This window comes from Crotalus tigris, unplaced genomic scaffold (genome assembly GCF_016545835.1).
Source record: "Crotalus tigris isolate CLP2741 ecotype Arizona unplaced genomic scaffold, ASM1654583v1 scf7180000018419.1029430, whole genome shotgun sequence".
Lineage (NCBI taxonomy): Eukaryota > Metazoa > Chordata > Lepidosauria > Squamata > Viperidae > Crotalus > Crotalus tigris.
The window spans coordinates 328567-354273 of record NW_024096993.1 but is presented as its reverse complement, the minus strand read 5'-3'; the positions used below and the strand labels follow the sequence as shown (position 1 = coordinate 354273).

Sequence of the window (25707 nt, the reverse complement as noted above, 5' to 3'; positions counted from 1 at the left end):
CAATACAGTGATGCTCCAAGAGCATAAGATGATCATTTACACACTAGATCAGTGGTTCTCAATCTGTGGGTTGGAACCCCATTTGGGGTCGAATGACCATTTCATGGGGGTTGCCAAACAACGCAGTCTGCCATTTTTTTCCCCTTTTCCTTAGCTGTGCTACTCCCTTTTATTCTATTGGCTTTTGAATGCCAATATAATAGACTCTCTTGAATAGAGTCCAATTCTATTGGCTTTCAAAAGCCAATAGGAATTGTCCAGGCTGTCTCTGCCCTGCTGAGCCTGCCAAAAGCCCCAGTCTGCAAATGGTGCTGCAAGTTGTCTGCAGCGAAGGTGAGCTGTCTAGAAGCTTCCACCCCTCCCTGCTGAACAACTACTAAAAATGTAAGTAAAAGAGGGCCAGGGGTGGGAGGTGGGAGGTCAGCGGGCGCAGGGAGGGTTGCTGGCATGAGTGGGGCCAGCTGGTAGCCCAGCCGGTGGTCGGCCTGCTCTGTCTCTGCCACTTGCCAGCTATGCCTTGGCTGGCGCAGGGGGCGGCACCATGCATGCACAGCGCTCCTGGGCAGGGAAAGTCCTCGACTTACGACCGCTTTAGTCCTCAACTTACGACTGGTTGTTTAGTCCTCAACTTACGACCGGTTGGGGGTCGCGGCATTAAAAAGGTTGAGAACCACTGCACTAGATGGTAATGGTGAATAATCTGTAAGTTGCACATGTAATACTCAACCAGGCAGAAGCCAAAAACATTGAATTTAGTGCCATATTAGAATCTAGAAAAGCAAGGGACACTTGTTTAGGAAAACATGTTTTTGAAGTATTCATAGCAAGGGATTATCTGCAAGATTTAGCACAATAAGTGTTTCACCCTTTTGGATATAAAGTGGAGTAATTCCATCCTGTTTGTGACATTGTTGGTACATACATACATACATACATACATACATACATACATACATACATATATATATATAAAAGAACAGTGACACTTGCCAGCAAAAATAAATCCAAGATCTATTGGGTAGTCCTATAGGAAACAGATAGGTCCCACCTGTTAACCTTTTCAGTTACACACATTTTATTGAATAAGGCAAGAGTTCTTCCTATGTCAGCTTCCCTGCTACCTCTTCAAACTCAGATAATATGAACAATCCCCAGGCCATTTCATGAATCCCAAGGGGCAAATTATTCAAGTTAAAGTACTTATATGTTTATTCAAAGCTGATGAGATTTGGGCCATTTCTTTTTAATTGCACTGACTGAAAATTCAATTTCTGCCTAACAAGCAGTGCCCAAAAGAACCAGGCTTTGACAAATGCAAAGCAATTTACAGTTTTAAGTCTAAAGCCAATTTCTGAATGTAATTCACTATTAGATTCACCCAATATCTCAGTGATTGGATGGGAATTGCAATAATGTTTCTAATTAATTTTCTAGTATCTTCTCCTTATACCAGACGAAACACTGGCTCCTTCGAGTCAGACTGTGAGAAGGTTAAAAAAAAAAGCAGTCCAGCAATAGTCTATTCTTAATGGCTTAGTGCTGGTTGGGGTTTCTCTTTCACTGCTGCTTAGAAGGGTCTAGAGAACAATTTTGGTCTATCTCAGGGGTAGGCAACCTTGGCTCTTTTATGACTCGTGGACTTCAACTCCCAGAATTCCTGAGCCAGCATGGCTCAGCTTGGAAATCTCTCCCTTTCCCCTCAGCATGGCTGGCTCAGGAATTCTGGGAGTTGAAGTCTACAACTCATAAAAGAGCCAAGAATTAGATATACCCCTGGTCTATCTAATTCAGTATATCAGGGTTTGGTCCTGGAAAACACTGAAGGACTGTGAAGTCCTTGGTTGTTTGCTTGCAGACATTTCATTACCCAACTAGATAACATTTTCAGTGCAAGTGAGTATGATGTTCACTTGCTGTTTATATACAGTAGCTTGCCTTGCCAGTTTTGGTAAGGTATATATGTGTATGTGGGTTCTCTCTGGTTCTTTTCAAGAAGAAAACCACATCCCACACTTGCTTCTACTGATGATGTTACTTAATTGGATAATGAAATGTCTGCAATAAAATGACCAAGCTCAAAGACTAAGGATTCCATGGTTCAGCCTTGAGCTAGAGATACTCTCTTTTATAGGGAGACTGAAGGATGTTCAGAGAGATTGTTTTTCCCTATGTAATAGCCTGGCTTTTTCTAGGAGGGCACTTGGGTTTTTCATAAACAAAATAATGCTCAACCTGTTCAAAATTTAGCATACCTATTTTGCTTCTTAATTTGGGGGAGGGACACATGTCCCATTGCTGCTGAATGTTGGTAAAGGCAATCTGGGTTTCTAAGAGATTTAGGAAAGGGGCTGGGGGGGGGTGTCTCACTAACAATTTGGTGATTTATGGAATGGAGGTTGTCTACCCCTGTTTTGCAGCTGATACCAACTTTCTTCCAAACTATCAGAAGGCATATTGAGATTACAATTTCCTTAAATTCCAGCAAATCTGTGGTGAAGCTGATGTATACAAGTCCCCAGCTCCATCTACAACTGCCAGTGTATAAATCTCTGACTACTTGGCTTACACACGTACTCTTACATTAAATTATGGCTTTTACCTGAGAGAAAGGTCTTTGGTGCTCTTAGATGACGATACTGAATAGCTGTAAAACACATGAATACACAACTTATCTCCTGTTATTATCCCTCTTTCCAATTTAGATGTCAGGAGAAGCTACTCATAGGAAATTGAAGGTGCTGGGGTTTTTTGTTTTTGTTTTTTGTTACGTGGCATAATGCCACTGTCAGTTTGGACCATGCAAAAGTGAGGTATCTCTACAAATGTGGTTTCTGAAAAAAATGGAAACTCTTTTTTGGGGGGAGGGGGAAAATCTGTTGGATTTTTTTGTTCTTTTGAAAACCTGGAAACATAGGAAAAACACAAAAGTTAGGAAAATTTCCCTTTTTTAAAAAAAAATTAAGTTGTTTTTGATGCAGAAGAAATTGCTGAATATTGAAAAATATTCACAGCTGGTAGTATACATGAGAAAACGGCATAGAAACCTGTCCTAATACAGACAAACTTTTAGTTTAAAGAAGTTTGTGAAAAGGATCAGAAGAAGGCAAAGTATTGAAAGTGACACTATTTCAGATTCAGAAAATGAGATTGATTGATTGAATAAAGTTATAGGTGATAAAACATGTCCAGGGATCCCTGTCATTCTTTTTCTTAGCTTTTTGTGAAAACTATTGCTGTCTCTAGCTGATAGAATGGAGTCCAAAATCCAAAATCCAGAACCTTAAACTTTCTTTGTTTAACTACAGTGCTAATGTCTCTGACTCTTTTCACAGCTGACTATATTTATTTATTTAATTTATACATTGCCCAAATCCTAGCAGCTTTGCAAGTGACTTGTTATTGACTGGGGGCTAGAATTCCCATCGTTGCCAGCTTGTTAGTCAATGCAATGAACAACATAACTTATTTTACAGTAAGTGGCCCACTGCCTTTGCGCTTGAATTTTTCCTTTAGCACCAGCACTTTGATATTTTGCTGCTTTCTATGCCACCGGGAGCTCTGTGCCACATTCCATTAAATTAGTTTTTATTCATTTTAAAAGAATAAAAGAATGATAGTCTTAACTGTGTTTGCTTGATTTCTTAATAATAATAATAATAAATGTGTGTGCTTTCCTGTTGTTACTCTTTACTTCCGGATCACCTAAGAAGCTTTGGATATTTTATAGTGTTGATTAATTTAATTAAGTGCTAAACTGCCAATAGATTACACATAGAATTTCAGTTCTGCTCATGGTAACTTTATCCTCCTTCTTTCTTTCTTTGTTATTTTCTCAGTCCTTCCTGCAATTTTATTCAAGGCCTTCTATACAAGATCTGCAGAGGTAATAATACCAGAAGTAGAAGCTGCAAAGGTTTTTTTTTTTAAAAAAAATGCCAAGTTATCTGAAACACTTCCGGTGGCTTCTACTGGTCCCCTAGACCTGTCTTGGAAAGGAAAGGAAAAGGGAATATCTTACTTGTGAAACAGGCAATTAAGAGTGGGAATTTTTGGTTGGTTGGTATCTACAGTATGTTCCTATGCCAATTTCAGATTTTAATAGGCATCACTCTAGATCTTAGTTAATGGTTGATCAGCTTTAAATAGCTTAAGAACTGCCGCTTCAAATCTCCCTTTAAGAATTGCACAGATGTCGATACAGAGGAAGCATAACATTTTTTCCCAGCCAAATGCCACTAAAAAGGAAAATAAATAATTTCACATCCTTAATTCAAAATGACGGCTGTCCTTTGGTTGAAAAATAGACCTTGATTTTAAATCCCATCTTATGAATGTAAAAATTCTTAAATGGGTAGGTTTTCTAACAGAGGAGAACAGTGATTATTTAATTTTAAAGCCATTATGATTACTAATGCATTGAAATGTTTTTTTCCCCATTTATTTATTTATGAGAGGGCTGAGGTGGTGAGAAAGTCCTGTCTTTTACTGGACAATCACCCATCTAGCAGTTTGCATTGTCACTAGCTTCCTTTCCATAAAGAAAGACTTTTATGGAATATCAACATCTTGTATCATACCACTGTCACCAAACCAAGTGAAAGCTAGTTTGGTCTCATGGTTAAGGTATCAGAGTAGAAATTAGGAGACTGAGTTCGAATCCAACCTTAGGCATGAAAGTTGGCAGGATGACTTTCGGCCAATCTTTCTCTCTCCGCCCACCCCATCCCACCATGTTGTTGTGAGAAAAATTAGAGGAGGAAGGAATAACTTTCTTGAGTTTTTTATAAAAATAACCAAGTTGGGAAATACATAAATATATTGTTGAAAGAAAAGTCTTCATCATGGTTCAGTCCAAGCAGAGAATAAACAACATGGTGACTGCTTTAGAAAGAAAGTTGCAGTTTATTGAAGAGGAGAGCCAGACAGAAAGAGGGCTCTGGAAGAAAAGAGAGTGAGCACATGTAGGGAGTGGGTTTTTATACCCTCTGGAGCCTTTTGTTTGGAGTTGTTCCTGTGGCATGAACTTTGACCTAAGTCTGAGTGTGCCCTTTGGTATCTGTGGGTTAATCCTATTATGTCCTGTCTAAGAGTTTGGGTGGGGTATGTAGATTTTAGGTGTCTTTTTCTTCTTAATCTTCTAGCTGGGGGCCTCCAACCTTCCTGGATTATTTACATCTGCATTTCTACAGAGCTGGTTTCTGCTTGGGGGAGGGAGAACTTAGGGCTATTAAGAAAAACTGGGCATGCTTTTCTGCCTCTTTAAGATCCTTTGAGGAAATATATTTTTCTGCCCTTTTAATATTCCCTTCTCTGGGGGGGGGGCTGACTTCCACAATATTAAGGAAAATTCCAAATCCCTTGAAACCAACCAAAAAATAAATAAATTCTAAAGCACATGGGCTTGAAAAGCAAAGCAACCCCTTCCCTCTTTGTTTTACAGGGGATGAAAACTTTCTGGATATTGGGTAGCATATTTTATATAGAGAGAGATTTGGTGGTTTATCAGCCCAGAGTACAGCATTGCCTTTTTCTGCATCAGAAAAGTTCTTCTGGGGAAAATCTCCCAAACTCTGCCTTGATGGAAGTGCCAAATAAATTAACAGAAGACTTGACTGCACCTCTTGCTCCCCCCTCCAGTTGCAGTAATGCCAAGCAACATATTTTTATTTTTCCAAGTATTTGTCTCTTATATCTTTTAGCTGCTGTTTCCTATTACTGTTCCCTTGTGGGCTTTCAAGTTTTCTGCCGCAAATATTTATCATATTTGCTTCCTCTTGATGTAGAATCCACTAGCTATAAGGCAGGCTTAAAATATTTTAATTGTAGGAAGTAAAGTATAGTTTGACTTTATGCCATTCCTCTGATTGGCAAAGGAGTCTGCAAGAGAGCATGTTAGAAAGAACAGTTGATTTAAAGGATTCAACTCACCTGGTTGGTTTATGGTTTAGTTTTATACTAAAACCATCCTTTATTTATTGCAAAATATCTGGAGGCTGTCAGGCTGGGGAAGGATGATGTAAAGAAACCCAAGCAATCTGCAATGCTTCTTCACTGTGGATTTATATCTAAAGCATGTAAAATAATAAAGCAGCATCATTTTAAGATCTGAATGTTTATGATAGCATTTTATGTTTAGTTATTTGTATTGTAGAAAGAAAAGTCTTCATTAGGGTCCAGCCCAAGCCAGGAATAATCAAAATGGAGACTGCTTTAGAAACAAGGTTGTAGCTTATTGAAGAGAAGAGTCAGACAGAAAGATGGCTCTGGAAAAAAAAAGAGAATGGCCACATGTAGTAGGGAGTGGGTTTCTATACCTTCTGGGGCTCTTGAGGTTGTTTCCTGTTCCTGTTTGAGGCTTTATATTTCCTGTGTCGTGTACTTTGTAGACTTTCCTCCTTTCTTTAGGATTGTAGGACTGATTTATGCCAGGTGACCACAAGGAAGGTGAGAAAAACACAGACCTTTTGTTTCAGACATGCTGGGTGCATCTGGGCCATTCACTATCACTACTAATCCTAAATACCTGAAAACAAATCCTCATTTACTTGCTCATTGATAAACTGCTTGGGGTTTTGTTTATGTGTGTGTGTGTTTGTTGGATGAACAAGTGCTTAATAATCATGCTGAGGAACTGGATGCTGATTAAATATACCCTTAATCCACGGGGGTCCATGGATAGATTTCAGGGGAACTTAGATGAAAATACAACATTTTCAATAATCTCTAACTGAAATTTAGCTTTTCTTTTAATAATGAATATAAACTCACAACATAAGATGCTGCGGACTCCAAAACAATAAACCTCACTAATTAAAATGATTGTATGGATGAATAAAAAAAGCACACATATTACTCATTATTTATTTGTTATTTTTAATATTTTGATAACTATCAAATATTTAATATTTTGATAAATATCAAAATTATTATCAGAATAATTGATCTTCTTTTAATACAGTTCATAATTTAGGTAATTTTATGCAATTACATACTTTTTTTTTTCTCAGCAGGCTTCCATAGATTTCACCAGACTTTCAAGGACTCAAAAATATCACAAATTCCTGGCTTAGAAAAATGAGTGACATAATCCAGAACACTGTTTAAGCAAATCAAAATTTGTGACCAAAGTTTAATTCTTCCAAGCTTTCCAGTTGTTCTTGAGCCCATCCTCATGAGCTGGAAGCTTAGAAGAATAAATCTTTGGTCCCAGTGACCGACTCAGATTGGACCCTTCAGCTTCTTTTCTATCCTTCAAGCCTGACTTACCCTAAGTAATAAGTTAATTAAGAACATTTTTTTAGAAATATTAGAATTAGAAATATTTTAGAAATACTTGCTGCACCAGCCTCAATGCATATTTTTTTTCTGCAATAAAAACTTCTTTGCTTTTTCAACACACATAAAGAACCCAGCATCTGTACGTCAGCATCCTGTTCTTCTTGTGATTGCTAAGCACTGTGGAAGTTGACTTAAATAGCTTGAATATTTTCAGGTTTGCCCTTTCTGTTTTGAAGTAAAGATGTGCTGCATAGTAAAATGTGAGAATCTAACAAAACCAGCTGAGATGCTGTTTTTTTTTGGCAGCAGCTGTCCGTGTGTGGCTTCAGAATGCCAGATCCATTTCAAGGAAGAATAACAAGCCACCAAGTTTATTCAAGGCAATCCCCTCTCCCCCTTATCTGAAATAGCCTAGGGGAAACATAACCTCTCTTTATTTAACACATAAACAGGAGCTCCTTATTTGGATATGTTTTCACATTGGATTAATCTCTTGCAAGATTAGATAAGGTTATAGTGCAGCCTTCCTCAGTTTGTAGTCTGCAGAACCTAGTTAATTTCCAACTGAAGATGGGCCCATCCATAGGGTAGTCTATGTAGCATCTGTATGGAAATTCCACAACTTCCGCTCCCACATATTATCTTCCAGTGCCAATTACTGTAAGCAATTGTGTAATAAATCTTCCACTGATTCTACTAGGCAGTATTGGGCTTTTTATTTTTTATTGTTCTATTCAGCTTGCTAGACTGTGTTATTTCTTTTTATCATGTGTGTGTGTGTGTGTGTGTGTGTGTGTATGTGGGTATATGCATAATTTTTGTCCTGTTTATGTAGTGTATATTGGAGATGGTTACCCTTTGAGAACTGAATGCAACGAAATTTCATTTTAGTGTACATTTAAAGCAGTGGTTCTCAACCTTTTTAATGTCGCGACCCCCAACTGGTCGTAAGTCGAGGACTACTCAACCGGTCGTAAGTCGGGGACTACTCAACTGGTGCAGCACTGTTTGCAGAATGGGACGTTTGGCGGGCTCAGCAGGGCAGAGACAGCCTGGACAATTCCTATTGGCTTTTGAAAGCCAATAGAATTAGACTCTATTCAAGAGAGTCTATTCTATTGGCTTTCAAAAGCCAATAGAATAAAAGGGAGAAAGCACAGCTAAGGAAAAGGGAAAAAAATGGCGGACTGCGTTGTTTGGCGACCTCCGTGAAATGGTCGTTCAACCCCAAATGGGGTCCCGACCCACAGGTTGAGAACCACTGATTTAAAGTGACAATAAAGTTCTATTCTATTCTATTCTATTCTATTCTATTCTGTTCTGTTCTGTTCTGTTCTGTTCTGTTCCGTTCGATTCCGTTCCAGGTTGTCTAGGTAACACTACATTTAAACAAAATATTTTCCATTAATCTTCCATAATAATCTTTAGTTGATGCTCTCACATCTAAATAACTCATTGACTGAAAACAATATAAGGCCGAGTCAGGTTCTACTCTTGGAGAATACATACTCAGAGCAGATTTTGACTACCATAAAGCTTTACTTATTACTCCTCACCTTCATTGAGGACGTCTTTTAAACTCCTGAATCTAATCCACAGCACTGGAATTTTCAGATAGTGATCTAAATTATCCAAATAGTCACCAGACCTGATTCCAATTAATTTTTATGAGGTCAGCCAAATTTGACTCACTGCTGCCAGTTGTTGAAGACACTATAAAACCAATTCCTTTTCTTATATAAAACGGACTTTAGAAAACTGATGGGGGGTGGGGGGTTGTGAGAGAGTAACAAAATGGATGGAAAAATTCCTGAGTTATAATCTGACTTTAATGGCAAAACTTAATAGATGGGTTTAGCTAAACCAGTCTCACGGTATTCAGTCTCATTTGCAATCAACAGAGGAATGTGTATAGTGGTTTTAAATACTCTACATCAGCAGTGCCTGGGGAGGAGGCCAAAATAGTCAAGATGGCAGCCAGAGCAGTATGATCAAAACCCGCCTTTTTGCACATGCATCCATTGAGCTGTGATGGCGCAGTGGTTAGAATGCAGTATTACAGGCTAATTCTGCTGACTGCCAGCAGTTCGATTCTCACTAGCTAAAGGTTGACTCAGCCTTCCATCCTTCCAAGGTCGGTAAAATGAGGACCTAGATTGCTGGGGGGTTTACTCTGTAAACCTCTAAAAGCACTGTGAAGCAGTATATAAGTCTAAGTGCTATTGCTATTGCTTTGATCACACAGCTGTGACTGTCAGCTTGCCTTGTTTGATTTCCCACTGCAGATATGCCTCCCCACTACAGGTGATCCTCAACTAACGACTACAGTTGGGACCAAAATTTTAGTTGCCAAGGAAGGCGATTATTAAGTGAGTCAAGCTGGACTTTATGACTTTTGCCACTGTTGTTAAGTGAATCATTACACTTGTTCAGTGAATCGTGCGGTCATTAAGCAAAGCGGCTTCCCCCATTGACTTTGCTTGTCAGAACTTGGCTTTGAAGATTGCAGATGGCCATCGCATGACTCCAGGACATGCCAACTGTCATAAATATGTGTTGGCTGCCAGCCATCTGAATTTTGATCACGCTGGGATGCTGCAATTGTTGTGAGTGTGCAGACTGGTTGTTAGTCACTTTTTATAGTGCCACTGTAACTGAATGGTTGCTAAATGAATGGTTGTAAGTCAAGGACTATCTGTAAATGAAACCACTTTAGTGACTATAGAGAGGAGGTAGTGCTTCCGAAAGGCGTTACTTAACCAGTGCGAAGGTAAGCCTGTGTAATTCAAGGCTTATGTAAATAGAACTACAGGTAATCCTCGACTTACAACAGTTTCTTTAGTGACCGTTCAGAGTTACAATGGCACTGAAAAATGTGATTGGTGACCCTTTTTCACAGTTACGACCACTGCAGCATCCCCATGATCATGTGATCAACATTCAGATGCTTGTCAACTGGTCCCTATTTATGACCGTTGTTGTGTCCTAAGGTCATGTGATCCCCTTTTGTGACCTTCTGACAAGCAAAGTTCAATGGGGGAAGCCAGATTCACTTAACAACCGTGTTCCTAACTTATCAGCTGCAGCAATTCACTTAACAGCCATGGAGAGAAGGAGTCGTAACATGGGGTAAAATTCACTTAGCAAACGTCTCATTTAACAACTGAAATTTTGGGGTCCATTGTCATGAATTGAGGACTACCTCTAGTCAATCTGCCTTCCTCAGGATTGGAAGCTGCAGAGAAATCTCTTCTAAATAATACGGTTAAAGCAGAAGTATGAAAATCTTTTCTTCTTGCCCAGTGGAAAGACTAGAGGTTCTGTTCCTTACAAGGAAACTAGGAAAGAAGGTGACATCCCGCATCAGTGGGAGCAGGAGAGATGATCCATGTGAAATAAGCTTAGTAAACAAATTGCTAATGGAGAGAGCAAAGGCTGGGAGAAAAAAACTTCAGAGGTGGCTAATAACAGTGGCTATAATAAGAGCTATCTGATGTCTAACAACAACAACAAGTTGGAAGGGACCTTGGAGGTCTTCTAGTCCAACCCCCTGCTCAGGCAGGAAACCCTACACCATTTCAGACGAATGATTGCCCAGTCTCTTCTTAAAAAAATGTCTCAGCGTTCCAAACCAGATCTGCACTTCATCACTTGCAGACCAGTCGATCACCTACTGTAATGAGTGGGAAAATTTTGCACACGTCAAAGCTAATATTTATCTTAGAATAAGAGAGACATTACTTTTATATAGGCATAGCTAATGACAGCTTTGGGTTACTGTATATCATGGCCTAGAGCAGGGGTAGGCAACCTTGGCTCTTTTATGACTCGTGGACTTCAACTCCCAGAATTCCTGGCTGGCTCAGGAATCTGGGAGTTGAAATCCACGAGTCATAAAAGAGCCAAGGTTGCCTACCCCTGGCCTAGAAATAAAGGCACTGCCATGGGGAAAAAAAACTGAGTAGAGGTAATCCTTTCAGTTACTGACTGTTAAAAGTCACAATGGCAGCAAAAAAATGGCTTCTACCTGGTCCTCGCACATACAACTGTTGTAGCATTCCCATAGTCAAGTGATTAAAATTTGGGTGCTTGGTAACTAGCAGGCATTTAACAAAAGTTTCTGTGTCCTGGGTGTTATATGATTGCCATTTTTGACCTTCCCAGTGGCTAGGTCAATGGGGAAGCTGGATTTCCTTAACAACTGAATGCTTCGCTTAACAACCATGGCAATAAGGTTGTAAATTTGGGAATGATTCACTTAACAACCACCTTGTTTACAACAAAAATTCTGGTTCCAATTGTGGCTGTAAGTTGAGGACTATCTGTATGGACAGGGCACCACAATGCTGTAGCTAAGTGTAAATTATATACAGATTGTGCATAAACATGTTTCTGTTCAACTGATGCACTAGTTGTCCCACTTTTGATCGCTCTGTGGCAGTTTTAATTTTGCATTTTGCAAAAAAAAAATAATCAGTTTTCTATGGAGTATCTTGAAAGCAGATCTAAGGAGTTGAAGCTGTGGCTTTTGGGGGTTGGGCTGGGGATGGGTGAATAGCCATTTCCTCCTCAGGAAACCACCTTGCTTAAGCCCAGGTCTGGGTTCAAGCAGAAAAGCATGCTTCTCAAGGGTGGCAGCAAGACCAGTGTTTGCAATTGTGTAGTTGTTGCAGGAAGAGGCGAGATCGCGCACATTCCAACTGACGCACGGGGTGTTACCGCTTCCGCTGTGTGTGTGTGTGTGTGTGTGTGTGTGTGTGTGTGTGTGTGTGTGTGCGTGCGTGCGTGCGTGTTTTAAGACTGAAAGCAAAATCCCTTACTGCGGAGGGGGGGGGGAGAGAGAAAGAGACAGAGAGGGAGGGAGAGAGAGAAATTTCAAGCACCCACCCACCTCTCTTCCCATCCCTTCAGCTCCCATGCAGCTTCAGAAACGGCGTCGGCGCTGCCTCCGCAACCGCGTTTCAAACCAAGGGATCGAGCGCGGAATTGAGGGTCGCGGCCGAGGCGAGCCGACAGGTGACGAGGTTTGGCTGCAAGGTGGGAAGGGCTGAATCCGCCCAGGGACGAGGAACTTTTCAGAAGCCGGCAGCGAAGCCTCGCCACCCCCGGGAGAGAAAAACCGGCCCGATTGCCCTTGAAGAGTTGCTGGGTCCCCAATCTCAGGAATGGTCGGAATTTATTATTATTATTAGTATTCATATTTTATTTGGCCTTCTTTCATGATTTCTTGAGAGTGCCCGACTGCCCCCTCCAGGGAGGCGATTTCGCAGCATGGAACCCGAGACCTCGGCGGCACCGCGTTAAGACGGCGGCGGCATTCAAGCCAGCCCCCGCTTTCCCCTCAAAGTCCCACTGAGAGGATCGCGCGGGAAACCGCTGAGTAAGCCGGCCGGCGCCTGGCGTTGCCTTCCCCGCCTTCTTGTCACGCTTGCTGCGCCTGGATCGCGGCGTCTAAAACCCGGCGGAGTTTCGGAGCGCGAGTCCCTCCTTCCTTCAAGCGGTGCGGGGGCTGCCAGCGCCGGGCACGTGCTCGCTGTCATTCCGAGGGCAGCTCTCCGGGGCCGCGTCTGCCCGCCGTCTGCCCGCTCCACGTGCTGCCGGTCCCAGCGAGCGAGCGACCCTCTCCCCTTCCCGGGGACTAGGTTGTACGCCCGCCGCTCCTCCTTCTCCTCCTGCTTTTCCTCGAGCTGCCGTCGCCGCTGCCGCCGCCGCCGCCGCCGCTGCCTGGGACTAGCCGCCGCCCCCTTCTCCGGTGGATGCCGCCGGGAAGCGGGCGGAGCGCGCAGCCGGGGAGGGGGGCTGCCGCGGCCGCCGGAGTACATGCCAGTGCCCTCTCCTCCTCTTCCTACCAGAATGCTCTACTTCCAGATGGTGATCATGGCAGGGACTGTGATGCTGGCTTATTACTTCGAGTACACCGACACCTTCACGGTCAACCTGCAGGGCTTCTTCTGCTACGAGAGCGCCTACCGCAAGCCTTACCCGGGCCCGGAGGAGAGCAGCGCGGTGCCCCCCGTTCTCCTCTACTCGCTGGTGGCGGGGGTGCCAGTCTTGGTGGTAAGCATCTTTGCGAGCAAGCTCGAACGGCCTCTTTTGCCTTCCTCTTCCCTCCGCTCTCCCCTTTCTCACGACCGCTTCGAAAGTGCTGCTTTCCAAGCCTTTCAAGTTGCTCAACTTGTTGCTAAGTCTCCCCCAGGCGGCCCGGGCATCCCGAACTGGGTTGGGCAAGATAGAAAGAAAAAAGAGGCCTCCGTATATCTATATGTCTTTGTGGGTGTAATCTGTCCTGGCCCGATTTTAAAACAGTCGGGTTCATCCATATACGCCTGGGATGATTTTTTTTCCCCCTCCCTGGTTTGATGGTGTATTATCTCCCATTTGCATGACCTTCTTTCCAGCTGAGATCAGCCCCGTTGCCTTTTCCTTATCTCGGGATTGTCCATCTCATTTTACTTGGGAGTTCCCGGCTAAATTGCCAGAGTGGTGGTGGTGGTGGGAGCCCTTTCTGGGTTTGCCTCAAACTGGAAGAGCCATTTTCTAAAGATCGCTAGTATCCTCAGCCTCCTCCCCCTTTCCTGAAGCTGGCAGCACTGGTTTTGGAAAGAAGATAACAGCACTGGATTTTTTAAAAAATGCTATTATTTCATTGCATCTTTATTTTGTTCAGTGCATAGGTTAGTCACTGATGAGCAGGCAGGTTCTGGTGGTGTGTAATCTTGCCACATGAAAATATTTCTGCTAGCCAAAATGACAGGCTTGTCTTTTTCCGGATGGTCAAACAGGAGACAGGAATAGGCATTTTTCTTACTTCTGCTTCAGCCCTTCCTGCATGGTGAGGGGATGCCAGAAGGTGAGGTACAGGCAAAATTTTTGATGTGGGGTTTTGCGGTATCTTTTAAAAGAAGATACATGAATTGGCTGTTGAATGGGAGCCAGCTGGCTTCCCAGGAAAAAGAATTATCAAGGAGCATCTGTCTTGAAAAAGCTCAGGATACAAGTTGTAATGTCATTAGACAAAAGTGTTTAAATAGTCCCTCAGCATATTGAAGCCATGAACAAAAAGGAGAGGGTGTGACCATTCAAAGTGGGATATATTTAGGCACAAATGCGCGCACACACGCTTAGATGTGCAAGACACTGATAAAATGATGCTACTGGGATTCTCCCTCCCAGCAATAAATTTAAGGCAAGAAAAATGGAAAGGGACAATTTGGAATGTGCAGTTTTATAAACACACTGTCCTATAAATTTCGGTCAGACAAATAATGCCACCAGGGCTATGCTAGAAATCTCATTGGTTATTACATCCTGGAGCCTTTCACATTAATTTAAAGCCATAAAGCCACTTAAGCCCTAACGATAAAGTATTTGAAGCTGAGCTGGTAGTTTTTCTTCCCATTGTATATTATGATTTCTCCAGTTGAACACAATGTTTTAGCCTATTCTGGGATAAAAAACAGCTCACATTACAATATTTTTGTTATAATATACATCCATTTCTGGAAAACCAGGAAACCAATGCCTCCATCCCATTGCTTTAGTTTAAATTATCACACCCATATTGGCACATAGGCACATAATATATTTTTACCAGTTACAGTTTGGTATTATGATGTCTTAAGGATGGGCACATATAATTTCTATGCTCATGCTTGGAAAAAAAAACAACACTGAATTCCCAGGCCCGAATTCTGCATAAACAAGCTTAAAATTGTGTTGTAACTTAGTCCTCTGAGTTTATGATGAGAGGTGTTGGACAGTGTCAGGAAAAGAAAGCTTTTTTATTTAAAGATGTCTTGTTTCTGACACATGTAGGCCTTTAAAGAAACAAATAGAAACTTAGAAATGTGCTTTGCCTTTGCAAAATATGTATCAGATTAATCTTGCTTTCTCTAGACAACGCCATTGTTGATGAACACTGCTGGAGAATTGACTGAATTGTACAGAGGGTGATGAGTTTTCTTCATGTTATTTTGTTAGCTTGGCATTATTTTCCCTATGAAATATATATTTTTAAGAAATCCTTTATTTTGGGGGGAAGTCATAATTATTTAAACATGTGCATTTCAGGAAAAATAGAATCCAGAGAATGTTTACAGTGGTCATTCTTTATTTCCCCAGTCCAGACTTTAATACATAATCTCCTCCAATCCCAACTGTGCATGCTCACTAATTCACACTAGATTTGTGGGTGTGGTTGCATCACCTCAGTGTCAACTGGAAAGGAGGAGATGTCAAAAAAAAAATGTTATTTCTCTAGGCATGGCTTTAAGAGAAGATTAAAGATGTCTGTTTTGTGTCTCTAGATTACTATCCCCAACACAGATTTTCTCAGCAACATTAAGTTCATCTCATCTAGTCATTATGGCTATAGATTACCTCTGGTATGTCTGTAAGTACTAGTTGCTAGGGAACATGAATGGAAGAGTGCTCTTGTATTCTTGTCCCAGTTGTGGGTTTCTTGTAGGATTTGCTTGGCTGCTGTGGGAACAGAATGCTGAATAGGTCTTATGGTTTTAATCTGTGTACCCATGATTATTTGCACCAATCTCTTTATGTTTACTCTGATTCAAAATGGCTGACAAACATTGCCTTAGCTATAGCTAAATGCCTCCCATATAGCTGAACATTCTTCATTATTTCATAGCTGTGTCTGTTCCCCCCCCCCCTTTTTTAATTTGGATTGTTCTTTTTGACCATAGAGATGTTCCTCCTGGAATTGGTATCTCAGGCCCAGGGAGTGTTTGCAACAAAAGAGAAGAAAGAAGCACAGAGAAGAGTTTCTCATTAAATAGTTCTTTTCACAAAGTTAAACCATTACATCCCAAACATTGTATTTTCAAAGATACAAGATATTAATTTTTATGAAGATTTGTGGCCAAGTGAAATATTAATAACCTGCTGCTCTAGCAATATTATTTTAAAATGGCCATTAAAATACTTTTTTTTAATTTATCCCCTGAAATGTTTCATTGCAAATAGGTAGCTACATTATTTATGGTTATTATATATTAAACAGATTGCTCTGTTCACTGTGAAGAAGATTAGGAATACAATGAAATTGCTTTGGAAGGGCTTCCATAATTAATATCATCAGCAGTCCAGAGGAGCTTGAAATGCAATAGATTATCTAATTTGAGGTATGCTCTCTCGAAGTATTTCTTTCCGTGCCAACTGACTGGTTTATATTTACAAGATAGAGGTCTGCTACAAATTCTGATGGAGGGAGGGAGGAAGCAGATGTGGAGTTACCCAGTTTTGTTCTTCAGAGCCAGCTCTTGTATATACAGAATCTTTCATATTCATTCCTGGAGAAGACAAAGTGGCTAAATTTCTTTCTCTCAGGGAGTTATGAACTGTTAGTAGATATCTATAATTTTGCTGGTAGCAAGTGAGTTTGTTTGAATGCTCCCACTGGGAGGGGTAACTCATGTTCAGAGACCAGAAGTAGACCTTAAGTGTTATTTTCATGGGATTTGTATCTCTACAGGAATCTGGATAAAGACTTTGACAGTTTAATCTATAGAAGTAAAATCCCCTTAGAAGGAGAAAAATAAAATCAGAGACACCCATTGATGTCATTGTCTTGTTGCCTATTTTTTTGGAAAAGATAAAAAGACCATGTCTTGCTCTGCACTGTGATTCGTTCAGGTTCTACTAAAACTGTTCATTGCAGAGATGATTGAAATTTAGCTCCAACAAAATACAGGTCTAAAGTTTAGGTTCTCCCCTCCCAAGTTTAATATTTTCCCCCAAGAAAATAAATGATAGAAATGGTAAAGGATTGCATTAAGAATGCTTGTGAGGATTAGGAGTGTCTCTTCCTAAAGTACCAAGCCCGCTACTCTCTTCCTAACAGAGTCCCACCTTATATTGTGTTTATTGGCCATCAAGCCTGTATGAAGCACCACCATTAGGTAGCAGGTGCTGGTAGTGGCAGTCCTTTGGCTCTAATTTCTAGCTATTCCCCCTTTATTTATTTTTTTTGTGATGGGGGAAAGACTGACAATCAGTTTCCATAAATAGAATGAGGGAGGGAATGTCAATTTGCCTTTGCCTTAGGCTGAAAGTTTGGTGCAAGCCCAGATTGATCACAGCAGAAAGCAATTAAATGTTGTGAACGTTCTTATTTATACTAGCAAAAGCAGCACAGGTAGAATGCCTGCTTGATCCGAAGGCAGAATTCTGTCTATGGAGTTTTTACATGCAATTCAGATAATAGAGTTGGAAGAAGTTCAATCTCCTGCTCAGCCCGGGAATCCAAATTAAACTATCATTGACAGATAAGTGTCTAGCCTCTGCCCACCACTTTCCTGAGTAATTGTTTCCACTGTCAAACTCGTCTGAGAGTTAGAAGCTGTTTACAAAATGGAACCAGAATTTGCCTTCCTTCACTTAAATCTATTGTTTCCTGCCCAGTACTCTGTCCAGCTCATCTTGACTAGGTATCCGATATATTTCAGGTATTTGGAGAGAGGTATTACTTAATATAACGTTGTCCATGGGGTCGCGATGTGTCGGACACGACTTCGCAATTAACAACAACAACAACAAATTACTTAATATTCCAGTTCCTTTAGTCTCTCTTTGTAGAACTTACTTTTTTAGATACTTGTTGCACTTCCCTGAAGCTCTCTCGGTTTCTCTGAACCCTTTATACAGTATGGTGTCTGTAACTGGACACAATACTTGAATGTTGAATGTTCTGACCTATTCAGAATGAAATAGAACTGAGTGTTCCTTTGTTGCATCAAATCTCTTTCTGTGCTTGAGAAAGCATAATTCTGTTGATGTTACCTGTTCAGTTTTATTCGGTTACAATTCCAGGTCTTTTACACAAGTACTATCCCCAAGTTAGACATCCTTTATGCCTATGCCTTTGAGCTATGTTTCCTAAGTGAAGAATCTTTCATTTGTCTTTATTAAACTTCACTCTGTTATATTCAAACCATAATCTATAATCTCACAACAGTGTTCTGAATTTTACTTTCGTCTTCTAGTTTATTTGCTAGTCAACCTAATCTTGTGTCACTTGCAAATTTGCTAAATGTTTCCTCCTTTTCTTCATCCATATCATTAATAGAATGTTAAATAGTATAAGCCATAAGATTGGCACCTCATTCCAGTTTGAGTTTGATAAATGACCATTGTTTTTCATGTCAGCCATTTATTTACTTCATTGTTATGTTAACTAGTCACCAATCACCACTTGCCGATACGCAACTGCATGTTAATAAATACAGAAAATTATCTGCTCTGCATATAATGCAATCATATAGTATACACTAATTGACTAACAGTGCAATTGAAGAAGTAGGAGTTTGAAATATAATATGCTTTCTCATTAGGGTTTGTAGCAGAAACACATCTATCATAAATATAATAAAATGAGATAAGTGCATGTGCAACTGAAGAACATATAAGAGCACAGATCTAAAAATATTGTGTAGTTATTAAAAATCTGAATGAAATTCTATTTGGAGCTCAGAATGAAATAGTTCCACTAAGAATATCCCTTTGGAGTTGGTTGTGTTCCAGCAGAACAAAATTCAAAGTACCTCTAAGATTCTACCAGAAGAATATCTGGACAGAGAGGAAGAAAATGAATGCCAGTCTATTTATAGAAATAAATTTACATTTAATTTAAAATGGATCTACACTCTTTATTTTGAACTGAGGAACATGCACATGATTTACCAAAATCCAATTTTCAACTATGTTGTTGTTGTTGTTAATTGCGAAGTCGTGTCCGACCCATCGCGACCCCATGGACAATGTTCCTCCAGATCTTCCTGTCCTCTACCATCTTCTGGAGTCCATTTAAGTTCTCACCTACTGCTTCAGTGACTCCATCCAGCCATCTCATTCTCTGTCGTCCCCTTCTTCTATTGCCCTCAATCTTTCCCAGCATTAGGCCCTTTTCCAGTGAGTCCTTCCTTCTCATTAGGTGGCCAAAGTATTTGAGTTTCAACTTCAGGATCTGGCCTTCTAAAGAGCAGTCAGGGTTGATCTCTTCTAGGACTGACCGGTTTGAACGCCTTGCAGTCCAAGGGACTCGCAGGAGTCTTCTCCAGCACCATAGTTCAAAGGCCTCAATTCTTTTGCGCTCAGCCTTTCTTCAACTATAGTGGTGGCCAAAATTGTGGAAACCTTTTGGGAAAAGTGTATGGTAGAAATGCCACCTTTGGTTAAGTTTCCACCAATTTTTCTTCTAATTTCTTTTTAACTATAGCCTTGTTCACTTAATAATACTATTTTATATCGCTTTCTGGGCAACCAGTCAACTCTTTTGCACCATTACTTTAATTTTATTACATTTTACAAGCTCACTAAATGAAAGAACACGAAAAACCCCAACCAATTTGATAGCAATCACATAATACACTGACAAATGTCCTCTCTCAGCTTCAGTACATGACATCAATAACTGAATCCTATTGTGATCTGATTGGCTCATTGCCAAAACAAGATGACACCTGATTGGCTCTCTAAACACTCATGCTCATTGGCTACAATCAGATGAAGAAAAGCTACCTGATATCAACCTGAGCAAGTTGTGCTTCCATTTTCTGGTTATTTGGCTATACTTTTCATAGAATTCAGTATAGATAATTGAACAAACTTTGTTGCATTACATTCTTGATTAAATTATCTTTCCATTGATGTATAATTTTATGGTACTACTCCCCCCAAAAAAGTGATGTTATTAGCCATCAAACTTCAAAAAAACATTTTCCCCAAAAGGTTTCCACAATTTTGGCCACTACTATATCTGCTTTTCTATTTACCTGAAGTACAGTTCCCCATATCAGAGACTGAGCTTTCCCTTAAAATTAAAAAAAAAAAAAATGAAGGAAGTAATTTATATGTAAGATACCTGAAGCAAGATCAAGACCACTGTTCTACCTGGAGATTGTGATTTGCTACTGACCAAAGTGTGTGCAGTATGCAACATGCAAATGGCCTTTGAGGATACCCAGTTTGGCCAAGATAGATTGATGACCAGTACATTTATCATAATATATTGTGTGTGACGGTGGATAGGCCATGGGAAGGATGATGGATGGTACTGATGAGCACCTGAAACAGAAACTTAGTTACACAACAAGAGTGAGCATTTTAAAACTTGGTTATGTACTGAATTTTACAAAGAAGCATTTTTCTTACAGTTCATCTACTTTTCCCTCACTTAAATTGCTTGGTCTCCAGTGTCCCATACTGGACATTCAACCCATTATGTTTAATCTTAATTTATCCATAGAAAATCGGTGGCAGCTGTAAAAAAAAAATTGGTGACAATGGTAATAATATGACACCCTCCCCTGGTGAGCAGGCTGTCAACCCTTAGAAAGGGCATTTGAATACAGTGTATATTCATGCATGTGCATTTCTCAAGATTTATCAACAATTAAGACCGACAATGTGTGTGTTGTATTGTTTAAAATCTAATCTGGCATTGCCCTATTTGGAAATAAAAAAAAGGAAAGACTTGTATATTGGATGAAGAGTGGCTGGGAATCTTAGTAGAAACATCAAGTTGGTGACCCACAGCCTAAGTTAGAGAGGATGACAAGGGATAAGAAAGAATTCAATTTCTTAGGTATGAAAGGGGAAATCTTTCATCTGGTACTGCCTTTTCTGGATGAAAATGTTTTCCTTGAATTTTGTGCTATGAGCCAGGAGTGGGCAATACATTTTGCCAAGGGGCTGCATGGGAAACTGGGACTGTTTTGGAACTTAGTTACATTTGATTCCTGATTGACCTCACACAGGCTGGACAGAGACGCTCAAAGGGCCGGATGCGGCCCAGGTCTGCTACGGACAGTGGAGCTGAGTCAGAGTGTGCAGAAAAATTAGCAGCACCCTTAGAAAAGTAGTGATGTCTAAATGACATGCATGTAGTGACTATCGACTCTTTGTGTTCTGGCACTGAATATAAGTGTATATATTGCAGTATTGACATGGTGACATCATACATATGCCGTCATTTGCTTTCCCTGGCATCAGCCATGCTCACAGCAGTCCTGATGACCCTGGCTATCAGTGAAAGATACAATTGGCCAACAATGAAAGTGGGATTAGTTTAGCAACTTTAGATGTCTATTAGATAAGTTTTTTTTTACAATTATTCTGTGACCTTAGGTGTACTAAGTAACTTTGTGATTGACTTTAGTCACAACAAAATATGCAACAATGTATTTTTAAAAAACAAAACAAAAATGGTGATCCTAAATTCTGTTTTTCATAAAGCCAGACTGGTAAACCAATTACAGTACGTTTATGAAAGGAGACCTTGATTGGTGAGGAAGCAGTCTGGTTTTATTAGCAGACTTATGTAATATTGTTACAGAAGTGATTCACTAACTGCTGGATTTTTTTTCTTAGTTCCAGTGTAGTCTATAGTCCTGAGACAATTTTCCTCCCAGACAAGTACTCCAAGATCTGAAATATTTAGCTGTTTTGAGATTGTCCATAGTTAGCGCATTGCTACAGTCTAACTCAGGGGTCCCCAACCTGTGGGCCACGGCCCGGTAGTGGGCCGTCGCCTAGTGGCCACTGGGCCACAGGACAGGTTGGCCAGTGCGCACGTATGTGCGTGCATACCCCAGTTGTGTTAGTGCTGCAAATGCAAGGTGCAAAAATGGGCCACTGCTGCAAAAAACGGCCGCCGTTGCGCCACGCAAGAATAGGGCAGGGTTAGTATCATGTGGGCGCTAGCTCCGCCCCATTTGCATGTGCACGCACGCATGCAAAATGCTTCCCCCTTACTTTTCCTCTGGTCTAACTGAACCAAAGCCCCCACACCCACAGTTAGCACAGTCTTGCTTTCCTACTTCCTTGATTGTATTCTTCCTCTTTCTTTAGAACTCCAGAGTCCCATCCTATCTAAGAAAGAAGCTGAATGATGGTGACATTCTGTTATAATCTGTACAGCAGGGGTGTCAAACTGCCGGACCGGATGCATCATGCTGAAACTGCGCCCACCCCATTGTCAGCAATAGAAAAAAAAGTCGCGATAAGTCGCGACATGTTACGTGACATTGCAAGTTTGACACCCCTGAAGGTTAAAGAATATAACTGACAAAGATAGGCAGGAACTGGTATCTAAGCAAAAGAGGCTGAAGCATTTTTGTTTTTAAAAAATATCTGAAATGTGATTAATATTTGGAAAATGCTCAGACAGACACCTTCCAGATTCATTGGAGTATAAGGGGAGGAGGTATGGCACAATCAGACTTGCAAAATTCTACTATTGCAGCCAATCTCAATAAAACTAATTTTAGCCTTCTGGTGGAGTTGATTTCCTGGTCTGTTCTACCAGAATGGACTGATGTCATGTTAGATATCTGAAACAGTGTGCTTGCTTGGATGTTGCTCCATTCCATAATTAATACATAAAGTCCTTTTATCTCTTCTAATATATATTGACTTCAAACATATTGGGATAGTGTACTGCCTCTAAGTGCTAATGCGAATGTCTCAGAGGCAGCTGTATGGGCACAACGTAGATGAATGTGGTAGATTATCTTTTACTTTGATCTGGCAAGATTTTTATATTTGTATGGTCATTAGATTTCAAAACCGAACCAATTTATGGGCAATTATTTTATTTTAATTACTGTAAAAGGCCAATTTATTTAGTTAATTTGTATTTAGCCGAATTTATATTCCACTAAACTCAAGGCAGCTATGGTAATAGCAGCCAAAATATAAGAAATAATTATTAGGCCCTCTGATGCTACAAAGGCATTAAATGGAGTCTTGGTAAAATATTGCAATTTTTTAAAGAGTGTGATTTGTTACTTTGCAGGAATTAGTATACCTATTGACACGTACAAGGTTAGTAGCTCTTGATGAAAACACCTAAACTTAAAACAAGAGTGCAGAGCTTTTTTTCCTTGAGATTCCTAATACCTTAGATCAGAGGTCCCCAACTTTTTGGGCATTAGGGACCGGTTACGTGGAGAGAGGTTTTTCTGCGGACTGGAGGCGGTGTAGTTTTGTGTGCTGTCTGCATCCCGCAGATGGGGCTTTGCTTGTTTGTGATGCCTGGCTGCTGGCATGTCATGACTCGGTCCTGGTCCCGGGAGTAGGGGTTGGGAACCCTTGCGTTAGATAAAATTATCAGGGTTTCTATTCCAGTCGAGGTCATAGACCAATTCTAAAGCAGAGTTACTCACTATCATGCTTTTGTTCAGTATGTGCAGGAGGAAAAAAAAGCACTTGCATTAAAATCTTCTCCATGCCAAACTTCTGCAAATATTGTATTTTCCAAAAAACGTTGTTGCTGTGAAATACAGCAAGTGAGGATAGCTTATATAGTTCAGTGGATTAGGACCTGTTAGAGAATGTTGACTGGAGACGGTTTAGAGCAGTGGTTCTCAACCTTTCTAATGCTGTGACCCCATAATACAGTTTCCCATGTTGTGGTGACTCCCAACCACTTATACATCATCGGGTGCCAGGGGCGTGGCCAAAGAAAGGGGGGGAAATGGCGGACAGCCTTGTTTGACGACCCCCATGAAATGGTCGTTTGACCCCAAATGGGGTCCCGACCCACAGGTTGAGAACCACTGGTTTAGAGATTTTGATTGAGAGACCTAGATATCTGCATTTGAAGAAACTACACTTAAAATACTGCATCCAGTTTTGGCCACCATAGTGTAAAAAAGATGAAGAGACTCTCGAAAAAGTGCAGAAAAGAGTAACAAAGATGATTAGGGGGCTGGAGGATAAAACATGAAGAATGGTTGCAGGAATTGGGTATGGGTAGTCTAGCAAAAGAAGGACTAGGGGTGACAGGATAGCAGGGTTCCAATATTTGAGGGGCTGTCACAAAAAAGAGGGGGTCAAGCTATTTTTCAGAGCATCAGAAGGCAAGACAAGAAGCAATGGGTGGAAACTAATCAAGGAGAGAAGCAACCTAGAACTAAGGAGAAATGGAACCAATAGAACGGCTTGTGGATGTTCCATCACTGGAGGCTTTGAAGAAGAGACTGGACAGTCACTTGTCTGGAATGGTGTAGGGCAGTGGTGGCGAACCTATGGCATGCATGCCAGAGGCGGCACACAGAGTCATCTCTCTGGGCACTTCTCTGAACTGCTGGTGGCGGGCTGTGGAGCTCCAGAGTGCGCTGGTCGAGGGGCTGACAGGCTGTGGCTGCTGACGGACAATGTCGGCTCCCATGTGCTCACTGGCCTCTGTGCGGGGGCCGATGGTGTCAGGCAGCAGCTGCCCCGCCCCCTGCCTTGCCTTGCCCTGAGATAATGGCACCCCCATCCTGCTTCGCCTCACCCCGCAGGACGAGCCTCCTACCCACCACGCCACCTGCCAGATACCCCCTGGATCTCCCCCAACCCTGCCTGCCCCTCCACAGACGTCCCTCCCCACAAGCAACATCAAGGTGACAACGCCCACCTTGGCCAAACCCACCCAGTGGGCCATGTCCACCTGGCACCTGACAATAAATAAGTGGGTTTTGAGTTGCAGTTTGGGCACTCGGTCTCTAAAAGGTTCGCCATCACTGGTGTAGGGTCTCCTGCTTGAGCAAGATGTTGGACTAGAGACCCCCAAGTCCCCTTCCATCTCTGTTATTCTGTAAAGAAATAATTCCCTGAGATAGCTTGCAGCCAATCAACCTTGAATGGTTTTCTCTGTTTTTATTTCTCTCCATGCTGTGCTGTTGGTCTCAACATAAAACACACATATGCTGGTAGTTCTTTTTAGTGGAATAAACTGCAATTTGGAAGCCGCATCCATCAATTATGGATGAAAAATTAACCTTCTCTCTCCTCCGCTTTAATCTCTATCTTACCTGCAGCTGTTTTGAAAAGAAATTAAACTAAGTGAAAGAGATGGGAAGTTTTGATCACAGATGTTCCCCTCATTCTCTTTAAGTTGAGAACGCCTACAGGTACATCTGGGAGATGTTGAGAAGCTGGAGGAAATCACAAGGTCTATAGGAATATGAGAATTGTAAGCCCAAAATTTGGGTGAGGTGGGAATAGGTTGAAGGAAAGAGAAGCTGAGAAATACAATGATCGTTGGAATAACCAGGGACATGTTGGTATGGATGACTTATTAAGTGCCCACATAGGGATGTGGTGAAGATGAGTGGAAAATAGAAAGGTACACATTGAAAGATGGCATAACAAGTTGGTTGGCCCGAATCCTGAACACGAGCACTCTATATGGATAGTCCTCAACTTACAACCATTCTTTTAGCAGTTGTTTTGAAGTTACAACAGCACTGAAAAAGGTGACTTATGACTGGTTCTTGCACTTAATGACTGTTGCGGCGTCCACATAGTCATGTGATCAGAATTTGGATGCTTGGTAATCAGCACGAATTTACGATGGTTGCAGTGTCACAGGGTCACATTTGCAACCTTGCCAGCTGGTTTCCGACATGCCGAGTCAATATAGGG

General features: G+C 41.1%; 1 protein-coding gene across 2 annotated transcripts in view; it reads left to right on the top strand.

The window, feature by feature from the left end:
- The first annotated feature begins 12196 nt into the window (after positions 1-12196).
- Positions 12197-25707, top strand: part of PLPPR5 (phospholipid phosphatase related 5) — an 80935-nt gene continuing 67424 nt past the window's right edge. For both annotated transcript variants that reach the window (XM_039352259.1, XM_039352258.1), the window contains exon 1: positions 12197-13335. In XM_039352259.1, the coding sequence (XP_039208193.1) occupies positions 13099-13335 (237 nt within the window). In that variant the 5' untranslated portion in view covers positions 12197-13098. The remainder of the gene's footprint in view (positions 13336-25707) is intronic.